The sequence below is a fragment of the Atractosteus spatula genome, chromosome 12 (assembly GCF_055471065.1).
Source record: "Atractosteus spatula isolate fAtrSpa1 chromosome 12, fAtrSpa1.hap1, whole genome shotgun sequence".
NCBI lineage: Eukaryota > Metazoa > Chordata > Actinopteri > Semionotiformes > Lepisosteidae > Atractosteus > Atractosteus spatula.
In genome coordinates this window covers 23,877,203-23,893,095 of record NC_142717.1, presented here as the reverse complement: position 1 = coordinate 23,893,095, position 15,893 = coordinate 23,877,203, and the positions used below count along the sequence as shown (strand labels likewise).

General features: G+C 46.9%; 1 protein-coding gene across 2 annotated transcripts in view; it reads left to right on the top strand.

Moving 5' to 3' along the window:
* nbeal2 (neurobeachin-like 2) overlaps nucleotides 1–15,893 on the top strand; it is a 96,709-nt gene that overhangs the window by 44,598 nt on the left and 36,218 nt on the right. The window contains exons 7-16 of one of the 2 annotated variants that reach the window (XM_088929530.1): nucleotides 2,208–2,293; nucleotides 3,800–4,106; nucleotides 4,289–4,395; nucleotides 5,807–5,893; nucleotides 9,944–10,027; nucleotides 10,537–10,635; nucleotides 12,144–12,766; nucleotides 13,550–13,682; nucleotides 14,358–14,477; nucleotides 15,265–15,601. In XM_088929530.1, the coding sequence (XP_088785656.1) occupies nucleotides 2,208–2,293; nucleotides 3,800–4,106; nucleotides 4,289–4,395; nucleotides 5,807–5,893; nucleotides 9,944–10,027; nucleotides 10,537–10,635; nucleotides 12,144–12,766; nucleotides 13,550–13,682; nucleotides 14,358–14,477; nucleotides 15,265–15,601 (1,983 nt within the window). The remainder of the gene's footprint in view (nucleotides 1–2,207; nucleotides 2,294–3,799; nucleotides 4,107–4,288; nucleotides 4,396–5,806; nucleotides 5,894–9,943; nucleotides 10,028–10,536; nucleotides 10,636–12,143; nucleotides 12,767–13,549; nucleotides 13,683–14,357; nucleotides 14,478–15,264; nucleotides 15,602–15,893) is intronic. The other variant, XM_088929531.1, reaches the window with a different exon arrangement.

Below are 15,893 nucleotides of genomic sequence, written 5' to 3'. Positions count from 1 at the left end.
AGGAGTCGTTTAAATTGCTCTGATAGCCCCGTAATTATCCCACGCCCGATAGAGGTTTCTCCTCTTGTTAGTGCTTCTTGCTCATGGAGTGGGAAATGAGACGTTCCAGGGTGTGGCGGCGTTCAGTTAGCACACCGTTGTCACTTGGGTCCTCTCCGGGAGGTGAGGGCTCCCTCAGCTGTTGAACGATACATCTCAGAACCAGATCTTCCTGCTTCAGGCCGCTCTCCCTGCCTGCCACCGATGGGCTGGTGTGTGCGTGCATGTGTGTATATGGGTGGGAGGGCAGGGAATGGGTGCTACCACACTCTTCTGACCGTGAGACTGACAGACGCGCCCTGGCAAGCCTGTCGATTTTCAGCGCCGCCTGCCAAGCAGACGTGTGAAGGACTCTCCCCGGGGCGCTGCCATGCTTTTGAAACGGACACAAGCAAATATCCTGAGTCTTTTCTTTTTTTTCTCATCTCCCCCCTCTCTTCCTTACTGTTGCTTTCACAAGACTCCCAAATCTCTTTATTCACCGGCAGTTTCACCAGTGGCTGCGTCTTGCACAAGACCTGCAGAAACTCTGGAAGGGTTGGGTTAGGCAATTGTCTGGGGAAACTGGCAGCTCCTGTCTCTCCGTCTCTCCTGTAACTCCTTTCCTTTAAAGAGTGAGTCAGACAGGCCCAATAGAAGCTTGCTCCATTTGTGTGAAAGTCTAAGTGCAGAGTAGGGTGTACCAGAGGCACCTAATACTTGCTCCTGGACATAGGCACCAACTTCTCAAAATTATTCGGCCATTCGTCCTAAAAGGAGTGTTACAGAAACAAGCATTCACGTAAAGAAAACATTTTTCTGCCTTCCCCATTACTTTAATTAATGGTATTAAACAGTAACGAGGCTTCGTACTGTTGGTAAACAGGGAGTGTTCCTTTACATAGTGCTTTTGCTAATGATGTCATTTACAATGTCCAGTAATACAGAATCTTCATTTATATGCATTCTGTTTTTGTTGGCAGAACCCATTAGTTATTATATAACATTACCCGCACAGCTTTGTGGCTACAGAAAAGGTTGTGCTTCTTAAACCTTCCAATTGGTAATTATTGGTACTGAAAATGACCATTTTATAATTTTTTCATTCTTTTAATTTTCCCATACCAAAACCACACACGTGCTGTGCCCAAGAAAGGTTTTCTCGTGGTTTCTGCTTTGCTTTAGCGCATATCGATACACTTTACCATTCTTTAATTGCTCTTCTTGCTGTGCTTGAGGATATACAGGGGCTTGGAGTCAGAGAGGGTACTTGAGCCTTATTCGTAAACATTGGTTAACACCCTACTGGTAGAGTTCGTTTTATAATTTACGACAAAGTTTTGTCACCTGGGTGGACAATAGCTTCAGGAGACAGAAAAAGAGTGTGATGTGCATCAGAGTCATTCCAAGTCTCCACGAGGGGTTTCAAGAGACGTCCTTGTAACCTCGTTAGCGTGCCTCAGAAGCTTGCCACAGCGTGGGAGAAGATCTTTAATTAGGAGTGTTTCTCAAGAGCTTGGGCTCCTAATTTGCTATGCGTCGCCAAAGCTCGGGGCTCATTTCAACTCTGCAGGTCCCAGCGGTCTGGGGCACCCAGATTGGAGAGGAAATAAGTGGGACAGAGGAGGGCCAGTTGGTACCTTGATGGTCAGGCCTTTTAGTAATGCGGAGAGTAAAAGGAGAAAGAAGAAAAGAAGAATGCTTAGCTGTAAATCACAGAGGTGCTGTCCATTAAAAAATAAGCAATAAAAATAATGGAATCAGCTGGACACATTCTGTACTCCAAAATAAATTATATTCAACAATTCTCATCGTTCTAGTTAGTGAGCCTTCATCAGGTGATATGTTTTTTTCCCTAAACCAAGATCTCATGTTATATAGGCTTCAATGAGGACTATCTGTGTACAGTAGTGATGCGCTGGTCAGCTTTTTTTTGATTCGCACCCGCCCGCGGTTGCGAGAAACAAACCCGCACCCGCCTGACCTGTGGGTATGAGTCAACCCGTGCAGCACTAGTGTGTAGCCATCGTGTAATATGATTTGTGCTTATTTGAGAGATCCATGGAATATTAGCCCATATTTCCTTCTTTTGTCAAGCGTACACAGCTGGCCTTTCAGCTAGTAAAATGTGCCAGTTGTTTTTTTGAGTCAAAAATTTTTATCTCTATCTCTGTGTGCCTCTCGTGCAGAAAGCCTGCAGGACAGCGAGAGGCTACCAGAGCTGCTCAGGCTGCGACTGGTCCATCTGCAGGGTGCTGTTATCAGTGGCAGCAAGGTGAGGCCTCCTCGCTGGCTGGGACAGGGGTCACCCTGGGGTCAGAGGTTATGGGAGATTACAAACCCTAAATTGGCATTATTGAGTCCATCAGACCATGACTCTTTTATAGTTTTCCTCTTGAAGGTAAATTGTTTCATTTAAAAGACAAATGCGATTGTTTCTGAATTCATTATTGTATTTTCCTCGTTTCCATTGCAAGCATTGTTTTGCTTTGTTCTGACTTTGATGCTCTAGGATGATGTTAAGTGACTTGAACTTGCCAGAAATATCGGAACCAGCTGCAGACCTTTGATTCCAATCTCTTTGATGGCAGAGGGTACTTCTCGCATTGGAGATAATGAATTTTGTGGTTTATGTAAATTCTTTGCTCAGAATGATTGACTGAAGTTCCTGTACCGTCACTCTGATCTGATAAGGATCCGCCTCATCAGTGGGAAGGGAAGAGCCGCAGCTCAAGAGAGAAAGAATGAGAGGCAGTGATGAGGAATAGGAGAATTACAGAAAGCAGGAGAGGGAGTAGTAAAGTTTAGGCACCATGCTAAACCTCCTATCTCCTCACAGAACTGGGGCCCAGGTCCCTTGTCCAATCTGATCCCGCCCAGAGGGGCTCCTCACAGTACCCATTCCATCCCTGTTCACCTTAACACTGGACCGGAGACTGACAATCTGATTCTCTCAAAGTACTTGAAGGAGTTTTGAAAATTGCATTTCATAGACCAAGAAGGCAGCAACAGCTTGACCAAACGTTTGTGTGCAGGATGAGCACGTGATCTGTTTGAACTCAGCCCCTCCTTTACACTACGTGTGGTCAAGCAGTCCTCCTTCCTCTTGTCTAATCTGAGCACTGCTGTTCTTTCCCCACCACAGATTTGCATGCGAGTAAAGGGCTCTGACAGGCAAATGAGTTTTCCCAAGTGCACATCACTGAGATCTTCACGGGGGGAAAGCCGCTCTGTTCTGTCTGTCAGCACATGTTGTCATGTACGCAGAGCGTTTTTTGCTCTGAATGAGCGCTGCATAAATTATCATTGAAATTCTATTGATTGTTTAGGTTGGAAGGGGGCTTTGGATAGGGGTTTGAATACTAAAGACAGAGTATGTTTTTTTATGTTGCAACAGTTTTGATTTGGCTTTAACAACAAATATTGCAACTTTCTTTTCTTGGGTTTCCTTACAGTATGCATCAGTGTGTCATTTATTCAGTGGCTTGAGAACTGAGTAATGTAATTTGACAAAAAATGTATTTTAATTGACTGACTTAAACCTGCACCTTTTTTATTATTATCAAACACTGTAATTGGAAGGATACTGATGCAGAATTTGATAACTCCTTAGCTGAAAATCCAGTTTTACCCCTGCAAATGTTAGTAAATGTTACTGCAGATATCTGTGGAGAGAATGTGGAGTGATACAGTGTCAGTGTGTTGGTGGACTATAATTGTTGAGAGTCTTCTGTCTTTGATCCAGCGCAGTCAAGTGTGTTTCTCTGTCCATGTGTTTCAGAAGAATGGCTTGGCTGCCATCATGCCCATGGCAGTAAGCGACCTCATGAATGTGCTCAGCTCCTGGTGTTACCATGGCACCCCTGAGCCCAAGGACCCCCGGCTTCTATGGCTGACCCTGAAGTGCCTGACGACAATGATCCACCTCCTGCACGCTAGCAGCCTGGACCAGCGGCAGGTGGACATTAGGAGTGTCCTGGACAACTACTTCCGCGCCCTGAACTGGGATCGCTTGCCAAGCAGCCAGGAAGGAGAGGAGAGGTGCCGCTGGGAGGATAACCTCGTCACCCTCCGCACACACATGCTCAGTGAGGACCATGTCTGACACTATAGATCCTACTCCCTTTCCATCTCTCCTGCTTTTCTTTCAGAGTCTTTCTCTTGCCTCTTCCCTTTCCTTCTGTTATTCCTCAAGCTAGACCATGTACAGGATGATAAGGCAACAGTTATCACAGTCTGCGGATGTTGACCCTCTGCTGTGTGCCCACAGATGCTATCCCTGACATGCTGAACTGTGCTGACCGTCCCGTGCTCCAGGCCATCTTCCTCAACAACAACTGCTTTGAGCACATCCTGCGCCTCATCCAGAACAGCAAGGTCAGAGGGTCCCTGTGCGCCATTCTCTTCTTCCCCTGCTAGGCCTGCGGACGCATAGCGAATCCGGTCTTACTGAATGTCTTCTCCAGTGGTGGTGACCCTGGCAGCTTCACCATGAGCCCACTGTGGGAGCAGGGTGGCGTGGAGGGGCTGGGATCTGTTTGACGAGAAGCTTGTGTTTGTGTGTATGCAGGGGAACGCAAGTATAAGTGTGTGCCGTGCATGTGTAGACGTTTCTGCCTGAAGGTTTGCGTGTATTTTGAGTTTGAGTGTGACTGTAACAAGCATTTTCCTGTACAGGGATGTCAGTGACTTTAGGGGGGCTTAAGAGGAGCTGAATCCACAGAGTTTTACATCAAGAGCTCCTGCCTCGGACCCATTGTAGGGTTAATTCCGCTCTGTGGAAAAACATTTTACAGAACTAGGTTTTATAATAGCCACATGAGATTTCCTTTATTAGAATTTTTCATTTTCTTGCATGGCCTACTTGACAGTTTTGAGATATTTTGGGCTCAGAGCCAAAGCATATAGCATATAGCTGCATACAGCCATAGAATATAGCTGAAGCAGAACTCACAGGTGCTCAAATGAGCACTGAATTTGTTCTTTGACTATAACTCTTATTATTTTTTGGCTCATGCTTTTATCCACGGGAATGCACAGGGCTGAAAATGTTAAATTAAAATATGAAATCTACAGAGGCAGACTTTCAAAAGTTAAAAACTGGCAAAGCTTCAAACTAAGCAACTTCTTGGGTCAAGATAGGATTCCTTGAAATCAAGAGGCAATAGCTGTGAAAGCACCTTCTCATAATTGACCTTTCAAAATAAATTCCTCCGATGAGCAGAATGTCTCCACACCCTGTTGAGCAGGTGGATGTGTTGGGAAAGTGTGCAGAAGATGCCTGCCAGTGCAGTGTCTACAGTGCTGTTGTGTAAGAAGTGATATTTGGGGGTGTTGGGGGTTGTGAGACTGAGCGTGTGCAGTTTGTGTTTTCTGTGGAGTGTGCATGTCTTCCCTTCATGTGTAGTCCATTCCACTCCACTGCAATCTAGTGTAACGTTGCGCTTTCCAGTCTAGTGCACTGCTTTACTGTCCAGTGGAGCTCTGTGTAGTCTAGTCTAGTCCAGTGCACTGCTATGTTTTGTTGTCCTGTTGAGCCCAGTCCAGTGCACTTTAGGACTATGGAGTCCAGTCCAGTGCACTGCTGTACTCTGTTGTCCTTCTGAGCCCAGTCCAGCTCACTGCTGTGCTCGGTTGTCCTCTGGAGTCCAGTCCAGTGCACTGCTGTGCTCGGTTGTCCTCTGGAGTCCAGTCCAGTGCACTGCTGTGCTCGGTTGTCCTCTGGAGTCCAGTCCGTAGCACTGCTGTGCTGTTGCTGACACCATGTCTCTGTCTGTATCTCCGGCAGCTCTATCAGAGCAGTGGGTGTAGGCCAGACTGCGAGGGCACATATGACCTCACCACACGGTTACTAACCGAGCTTGATGTGGAACAGGTACTCCACTGGGCTTGTTTCCAGCTCAGCAGAGCTGTCCGCAGAAACTGCACCATCTCAGCATGTCTCTCTTTCTGTCTTTCGTGAGTTTTTATCTGCTTGGTAGGGGGTTCTGTCTTTTCAGCTGTCTGGGTCACCTGGGTGTTCTCTCCACAAGGTCACTGCCAGTCCCCTTAGCTTTGTGCACCTTCATTATATATGTGAATAACGTTCTCAAAGCCAGTTCTAGTGTTGTTTGAATCACAGGGTGGACATTACACACAGATCCAATGATTATGTGGTAATTACCATATAATAAAGGCCTGCGTGTACTCGTTACATTGTTACAATTGCACAGCCTGTACTTCAGCCCTGCATTCTAAATGAGCAGGTGCTGATTGGGTCACATCCTAGTATCCTAGTATTAGGTCTACGGCCCAAGCAGTACAAGATTTGATTACCCTGTCTAGTATGCATGCAAAAGTTAAGCCTTAAATAAATGACATGAAGCTTTGTGATTTGGCTGTTTTTAATGTATTGAGAATATGTAGCATAAGCAGCTGCTGTCGTCCTGGTATCTGGTTTTCATTTTACATTCAAAGATGTAGCTGGCTCCATAGAGCAGAGTTTTGTCTGCCTCTTCCCTCTGTGATTGGTTTGAAAGTGTTCGGCTTCTTTGTGCGACCTCCTCCATTTCAATGAACATTTTAGGGGAAGTTAAACTTAACATGTTTTAAACAGCAGGCAATCAATCTGTTCACACCTCCCTGTGTGTGTTTAAATTTAAGAGCAAAAACATTCCCCTTCTGGACAGGCAAGATTCCAGTGCTTTTAACCTCCCTCCCCTCCCTGCTGCCCAGACCTGTGCAGTGCCAACACACTCTCACTGCTATTGCTTCCTCCCATTGTGTTTCTGTTTTTCTAGCACTGCCACAGAAAGGACGTGTTCATCTGGCAGGGAGAAGCACACTGACACACACCAGTAGGAATAACGCAGAGCTGGCCCTAAAGTGGAGGCCCATGTGCTTAGGGCCCAGGGGAGCTGATCTGCTCTGACTGTAAACTCCTCAAGCGCTGCCCAGCTATGCTTCGCTCACACAGATGACATGAGGATAAATAATCCAGAAGGCAAACAACCTTATATGGCCATTATCGAAGCCCCTAGCTTTATGAAGCAGTGTTAGCCTCTGCAGGCTCCATTGTACACTCGCACCATCCCTCAGGACAGCGCTAAGAGCACTGGGCACCAGGATTTTCCCATCAAGGACTTTGTCATGAGAGCGCTGGCAGTGAGTCAGTTGACCTCCACTTTACCTTCATCTTGACCAGTACAGCAGATTGTCCACATTGTGCACTTCTCATGCACTCCAAGCCCTGTATTGAGTCACCATCATGAGAAAAGATAGATAAGACTTTATTGATCCCGAAGGGAAATTGATGTGTTACAGCAGCCCAAGACAAGCAAAAAAACAGACATCAGAATAGACTAAACATTAGAATACGTAGAGTAATACAAAATAAATATAAAATACAGTACATATATAAAAATAAATACATAGGTGTGTGCAAAATATGATCATTGCCACCGTAAAAACAATAAAATATGTGCAAAATGTGCATAGGTATATACAGACATGTCCAAAAAAGTACAATGGAGCAACATGCTGTCCATAGACGAGCAAATGAAGGGCTAACAGTCCTAGCCTAGGGCAGCATTATACACCCTGACAGCCGCCAGGAGGAAAGACCTGCGGAAACGTTCCCTTGAACACTGTAGCTGGAGCAGTCTGTTGCTAAAAGTGCTCCGCTGCCCAGTAACAGTCCCATGAAGCAGATAAGAGACGTTGTTCGTGATGGCTGTGAGCTTGGTCAGCATTCTCCTCTCAGCCACCGCCTCCAAGGGGTCAAGGCTCAGCCCAAACACAGAGCCAGCCTTCCTGATAAGTTAAGAACTTATCAAGAAAAACGTGCTGTTCTAGGAAACGGCAGAATTCAGAGTAGAGTACTTGTCTTGAGATCTTAAAAACATGGTTGCTGTTTCAGTCAAGTACTGTGGACAGATTAGAGGAAGGCATGGTTGCAGTGTGAGGATATAGTTCCCAGCCACACACTTACTCACCAAGCTGGTCAGAGATTAAACTCTGACCTCTGAAGTAGTGCTGTAAAGTCCAGTAGTGCCGTAAGTAGTTTGCATCATTTATTAATGATCCACAGCTATGCCTGTAAAGACTGTAGCCACAAGTTATGCATTGGCCTACCCTGTCAGGAACACTTTCAGTAGAGGTTTTAGCTGTGAAGAGATTGAGATGACCGACAGTGATGGGAGCAGTCCTCAGGGTGACACACATTCCCCAGTGTACCGTCTCCTATGCATCTTGCATGCCCTGTGCTGTACCCAGCCCTGCAGAAAACATCCACTGTCTTTGCTAATTAATTGTTGGAAATTATGGTCATAAAACAAAAATTAGGCACCTTTTCCCACAATAGAGAAAGATATGTGCTTGCACACCTCTTTTGACCCCTTCCCACAAATGCTGTTTTGACATATCTGCAATTGTTTCTCAGAGCGCAAGAGCTTAAATCCTTGACTGTCCCCATGTGAGTGGGGGCTTGGGAGCTTCATTAAGGGGTGTTCGATCTCCCGCCTGTGATATTGAGCAGTGTCAGGCACCACGCCCCCTTTCCTAGTGACACAACAGTAACCATGACCATCAATGGTTATAATCTAAGGTCTTGGATCCATACTTGCACATGTGTGTTTTGGTGACATCTGCAAAAAATAATAATTTGTAGTGACAAATTGGTAGTAGGGACCCCTGATAACCTTAAAACTATGACTCATCTACCAGTCGTGAAATCTAGAGCCTGGGTTCTTGAGGGTGGCTTTCCAAACCCTCTCCAAACCAAACTTCAGCATGAAGAGCTGCATTGAATTTGTGTCCTGCTTTCCCTTCCATCTATCAGGCGATGATCTCTGTTTTATTTAAAACTCGGTTTGAGTTGGGCCGTCATGTAAAGCTGTGGCTGGGGCTGTGTGAGTAGAGTTCCTTTTCCTCTCTCGCCAGGGGGATTGGTGCCTTTCTGTTCTCCACTCCAAAAAGCGCTGACAAATCGACGCTCATTCCTGGTTTTTCGGTTTTAAGTGTCAGTCCCCTCACTCCACGGCCATCCTTCCAGAAAATGCCATCTGGGCGGTTGAAAAAGTGTTTCTTGCAGCTCTGGCATAGCTCTGTGTGGCTGCCTAGGAGGAGTGCTGCTCTCTAGTTGTGGTTTGTGCTGGGCTGTGAGGTGTGTGTTAAAGTGGGCTGTAGCTGGCTGAGCTCTGCTTGGGATGCCGTGGTCTTGGCTATCAGCGCTTGGTGGCAGCAGATACCCGCTTTGACGCTGTCGCCTCATTGTATGAATGGCTGCTTTTTCTCTGAATGGCTCTATCTCACATTCTTTCTTTGGGTTTCTCATTCTCTGCCTGCCTGTCAGTTTCAAATTACAAAGGCTTCATTCACAGTAATTGATGAATTCCTGTGTTTCCGTAACAGTAACCATAAACATTGATAAACATTTATTCCAATAATATAATGTTATTATTAGAGAAACAGGAGACCACATGCTGATCTTGAGTTTCCTTCCCGAGCAAGAATCATAGATATTCTGATTCTGATGGCTGTGAGAATTCTGGGATTTGATGTTTTTGTAGGAAAGGATGTTGCTCTAATATCTTCAGTTTTTTAACAGTGTAGCAGAATAAGCATCTCTGCTTCTCCAGGTCTGCCTGTGCCACTCACTTTCTTTGCCCTGGCTGTGGTAACTGAGGCTGTTCTTCATAGGGATCTGTTTCTCCTTGATGTCTCTCGCCCTGTTCAGATATTCGCCCAGTGGGTGTTATGTTTTAGGGCCCCATAGCATTCAGGTTTGTGTTGTGTTTGCGTTTCCCAGTGCATGGGGGGAGCCTGTTGCTCACTCTCAGTCTGTCTGTTTTTTGCTCTGCCTTTCTCTTCCCTTCACGGCTGTTACTGCTGTCGCTGTTTCTTTCCGTGCTGTCTTTGACACGCTTTTATCCCTCTCTGTGCCCAGGTTTGGGAAAAAGGCTCAGATTCCATCACAGTCCATGCGCTGGGGGTTCTCACTGCCATCATGAGCAACTCGCCCTCTGCCAAGGTAAGACCCTTCCTTTTGTGTCTTTTCTTCATGTCGCGGTCACCTCTACCCAGTTCTCAGTCAGTTAGCGATTGTCATGTAACGGGCAGCATGGTGGCACAGTGGTTAGTATTGCTGCCTCTCTGCACTGGAGCCCTGGGTTCAGTTCCAGACCTGGGGCTCTATCCGTGTGGAGTTTGTACACTTTCCCAGTTTTTATGTGGGTTTGTTCTAGGTTCTCCGGTTTCCTCCCACAATCCAAAGAAGTTGGCTAATTGGCTTCTGGGGAAATTGGCCTTGGAGTGAGTGTGTGCATGTTTGTGTCGGTGTGTCCCTGGTGATGACAGGATGTATTCTGTCGTGCGCCCATTGCATGCTGGGATAGGCTCCGACCCCCATTTGACCCTGTATTGGATAAAGTGGATGGATGGATGATCATGTGTTCCAAAACAAATGTCACCGCCCTGCTGGCTGTCTTTATAATAATCTTAGTGCCTTGCAAATTAAATCATCTATTCCCAACTCTTCAGGAGGTTTTCAAAGAAAGGATTGGCTACTCTCACCTGTTTGATGTGCTGAAGAGCCAGGGCCAGCCAACCAAGCGACTTCTACAGGAGCTGATGAACATGGTGAGGGCAGCCGTTCTAACAAGTGTTCAAGCACTGAGGAGAAGAAGTTAGCATGTGTCAAATGCAGAGGTGAAGAAGTTACAAGTCCCTGCTCTGCAGGAGAGCTCTTATAACTCAGGAGGTTACACTTACTAGGCTCTTTCCTTATCAAGATTTCAGCACTGACCACTGACAGCCCTGTAATACTGTATGTCACAGTGACTTGCCCTAGACTAGAATGTCATACTTCAGAGAGGTGCTCAGGTCTCAGTTTTGGTTGCTTTTGAGAACTGGAATAGCACACTTTGTTTTAAAAGCATCATTTAGTCTTAAACAAAAGATCTTTGTTCATTACTTTTAAACTTAATTTAGCTAGGATGTACCTTGTATTAAATGAATTAATTTCTGTAAAGGGTTCGGGCATTTCATTTATGGATTTAATTGAAAATGTTCATGCTTTTCTGATGGATCAAACCGTTCCTTCTGGTTACAAACTTTATCAAAGTTTTGTTGTTAGAAGTGGCAGGGAATTTACTGTCTTTACTGTACTTAGATACCTATAAAACAGCTGTTTGTCGGTTTCCAACATTTTTAACATGCTCATGATAGTTGGTTGTGCCACGTATATATCCACCAACAAAGTTTAGCAGTCCTGTTTCTCTAAAGGTTTTCTCATTTTTGCAACCTGTTTTACAAGAAAATTGGTGATTTCAATATTCTTGAAGATTCAGATTCTTTGGTGTTTGATGGGTAGTGAAATCTTGATTGTTAGAATCACTGCCTGTGAACATGTTGATTCTTCTTCTTATTCTCCAGGTCATGCTTAGGATATGTCCTACATGTTTGTACACGTTTACTAATTGGTACTGCTTTGGTGTAACTGATGTAAAGCATCAGTTTTGAGAATGAAAATCTTTGAATTTACATTTGACTTGTAGAAAGCAATTGGCCGGTTGGAGATGTTCATAGCTACACACTTACCTTTGGAACTCCTCTGAGGAGCATGTCACCGCAGGGCTGGTTTAATGACACTGAGTGCGCGTATAGTGGAGACCCCTGTGAGACTGTCTCTCTCTTCCTCGGTGGGCTATATAGCTAACCCTAACTCCGGTCTTCCCTCTGATCAGTTCAGTTCAATTCAAGATGCTTTATTGGCGTGACCAATGAGTAAAATCAGTGTTGCCAAAGCAAAACAAATACAAATAACATAAAACAAAAATCTACAGACATGTACAATAAAGACACAATCATAAGATATTTACATATAAACATATGGAGCATTATTGGGAGACAGGCTCACTGTTCCACAGGCTGTGATAGGAGATCACATACCGAGTTCTCTCCTCCCTCTCCCAGTAGGATTGGGAGCTGTTGTGATTCTGGCAGGTGTGGGAATTCTGGGATTAGATGTGTAGATTTAGGGAACAATGTTTGTCTAATCCCAGAATATTTGTCACAGTGCAGTAGGACGTGTGGCCCTGTCTGTATTTCTCAATTTAAAAACTCTATTTCTCTGGTCTCCCTCTCAGGCAGTTGAAGGAGATTACTCACAGGCAGTGACGCTGGGGATCAGTAATGACCAGCCCCTGCTGCTTCTGCTCCAGTGGATTCCTGACCTGGCCTCCCGCAACCTGCAGCTGCTGGTGTCTCAGTGGCTGGGGGGGGTGTGCGGGGGGTCCCTGCCCTGCCGCACCACTGCGGTGGAGGCCGGGATGGTGGGGGCTCTGCTAGAGGTGCTGTCCCAGCTGGAGCGTCTGGACAGACAGTGTGCCGAGGCCTTGCTGGGGCTCCTGCAGTCGCTGGGCTCCCTCTCCCTGCGCCCCAACGAGTTCAAGAGCCTGTTACGACTCCTGCGGGTGGACCAGGCCAATTCGGGGGCCGTGCACCCCTACTGCGGGCACGTGGTGAGGGCGCTGTCCGCCATGGCAGCTCGCGAGGGCCGGGACAGTGCCCTACAGTATTTTGACCTCACTCCCAGCATGGCTGGCATCATGGTGCCCACTATCCAGCGCTGGCCAGGAAGCGGGTTCGCCTTCCATGCCTGGCTGTGCCTCAATGCTGAGAGCCATGACCTCACTCCCACAACCCCCACTTCGCCCTCCACCCCCACCCAGCGCCTGGGCAAGGGCCCGCGCAGGAAACAGCTGTACAGGTAAGCCCGAGGGAGAGAGTGACAGAGGAAGAGAACAAAGGGGAGTGATAGGCAGAGGAGGAGAGGGAGGGAGTGAGGGCGAGTCATAGACGGAGTGTGAAAGGCGGTATGACAAAAGACAGAGTCCTGGTAGACAGTTTTACTCTGAAGCTCTTTACAACGACCTCTAAGTGTGGCACAACAGCAAAAAACTGAGTACATGAGGACAAGGACAAAAAAGTGGGGTGAAAAAGCTTGGGAAACTGACTTTGTAAAACCAAAAGTAAATCTAAAACGTGCACTTAAAGCTTTAGTGAAAAGACAGATCTTCACGCAGATGTCAGCAGTGACTGAGACTCTGGAGAGGACTGAGAGATGGATTTGGGTACCGAGTACCAGTATCATTGAGCTACACACCACAAGGCTCCGTTGTCCTTATTGACTGGTTCCTCGTCTTAGACCTAAATCTAAGATCTGGACTATACTGATGCAATAAGACGTTAAGATAATGTGGAAAGAGAGACCATTCAGTGTCTGATACATGAGCAGGACAGTCTTGAAGTCCTCTAAATGTTTCTGGCAACTGCTGCTGTTTACAAAGGACTGGAGAACTGTGCTGTTTCATTGGAGATTCAGAACTGAAGAATTCCGGGCAGAATTAAAATTTCGTACCTCAGAAGATACCAGAGTAAATAAGGCTTACAGATATCTGAACACAATATATTGCTTCAGAAGCTACAGTATGTAGTGTTTTGGGGATGTTGGCAAAGGGAGGTGCTCTCAGTGTGTTCTGTCTCCTTGCAGTTTCTTCACAGCAAGTGGCACAGGGTTCGAGGCTTTCTTCACCTCAGAGGGGATGCTAGTGGTGGCGGTGTGCACCAAGAAAGACTACATGGCCGTGACGCTGTCTGACTGTCCGCTGACAGACTGCGCCTGGGTGAGTTTTACACTGGGGCACCCTCTCTATCAGCACAGGTAGCGACAGGCTCACTCTTGCAGCAGAGCCCAACATGACCGTCCCAGTACTGTTAACTCATGCGTCGGGCAGACCCAAAACACATGTTGCGATGTTACTTAAATGAAGCTTTGGCAACACGGTTCCTTCATAAACACTACACATTATGACAGAACCACATGCATAAAACACGTACAGCAAACTAAAATCTCACATCGTCACACCAGCACCACTGTCACTGAGCTCTGCATCTGCAGAGAGGCCTTGCCGGTTCTTTATAGTGTCGTCTTGTCGTTTTCACTGGACTTCTGTTGGCCTGGAGCTGTGCTCTCAGGTTTTGGCTGAAACCAGGTCTCGTTATGAACCAATATGAATGATCGCCTGCCTGTAAAGTCACTTGCGCATGTGGGTGTCAAGAACGATGCATGCTGTTTTATCGTGTTGTGTAGCAGTTCCGAAGGAGTGACGTTTTTTTTAACCTCATGCACACAGAGTTTTGACACTTTCTTTACCACTCCTCCTGCTCCCACCAGGTCCAGCGAACACGTCAGATTTCAACGTGAACCCAGCCAATGCAACATTTTTATTTTGCGCCGTCTCTTCCCTCCCCTCTTCTCCTTTCTCACTCTTGGCTCCCTGTCTCTCGCCACTCTCCAGCACTCAGTGGATGTGGTTCACATTCCCGGGCGGCGGCCCTTTGGTCAGAACCTGGTCAGTATCTACGTGGATGGCTGCCTGCGCAAAACCGCCCAACTGCGCTTTCCCTCGCTCAACGAGGTGAGACCTCCCGACGTCCCCAAGGGGTTAGAAAGGGGGGGAGAATAAAAGACGGGGGAGATAAAGGGGTGTGAAACTGAGCCAGAGAAGGTCTGGAGCCTCTTCAGTTCTGCCTATCGGCTGTTAACTCAAAAACATGAAGGCTGAACATTTCTCATCTGTCAACATTGGTGAGGAAAGTAGGAGGGAGGTGAATATAAACATGGAGAAATAAAAACAAAGTGGGAGAACTGGGGAAAGAAAGAATGCTCAGTATACTGTCCTGATAGGTTGAATTATGGGTGCCGTTCAAGTCTCTGCTTATACATTTAGGGAATAACATATGGTTTGTAGCAGACATACTGCATATTGATGTAAGGAATGTGCTGCGCTTGTATTAAGGCCGTCTTCATTCCTGGAGGACCCCGAGGTCTTCAACTTGTTTAACGTAATTCATGTAATTTTCTTATCTGGAAAATTTTAATGCAGCTTTGGAGGAGGCTCTTGTTTATGCAAAGGATTGTGGGAGTGTGGAACAAGCCAACCAGTCACATTGTTTTATGTTGATACCACCTTTCACAGAATGGCTGCATACATTCCTTGGGTTAAAATTCAATAAATAGGCTGAAAGGCCTCCTCTCTTTCTCAAACTTCATGTTCTTAAGATCATTATTTAACAAATGCACCAAGCAATGAAAACGTGAAGGGCCTGGGCAGAAATATTCACGTCCATTACTGCAAGGAAGTGACTGCTGCAGGAGCTGGGATTCCCTGTGTTAATGGCGTGTCCCCTGTGTTTCTCCTACAGCCCTTCACCTCCTGCTGCATTGGCTCAGCAGGACACCGGACCACCACGACCACCTCGCCCACCACACCCCTGCCCCCCCACTCCCCAGCCGAGCCCACCTTCCCCCCCCAGGTCCCCCCCCTCACCCGCTCCCAGTCCTTCCCGGCCTCTTTCGCCTCCATGCAGTGGGGCAGCCCTGTCCCCCCCGCCTCCCGGGACGCCCAGGTGCACAGCATCCCCGCCGGGCTGCAGGACACGGAGTGGGGCTCTCCCACCTCGCTGGAGGGACTTCTGGGGACCGCCTTCATCTGCCATGAGGCCCTGCAGGCCGCACAGGCCCGCGCCCTGTATGCAGCAGGTTAGACCTGGCTGGGTGGGGGGGGGTACTGATGGAGTACAGGGTGAGGAACACGGAGCACCCTTAGAGGAAGGGGGAGGCAGAGCAGGAGAGCGGATGATGAAGGATACAGAAGAGAAACGCTAAAAAAGACAGCAAGTAAAACTGAAGGTCCTGCCCGTAAGGTCAATCTAAGTCATAAAAACAGCTCTAGTGTATTCTATCCCTTGACAGTGTAATAGGACAGAATACACTACAAGGACTGCCATGACAGTAGTACTGCACAAGCTCCTTATATTGATGAAGTGCATCT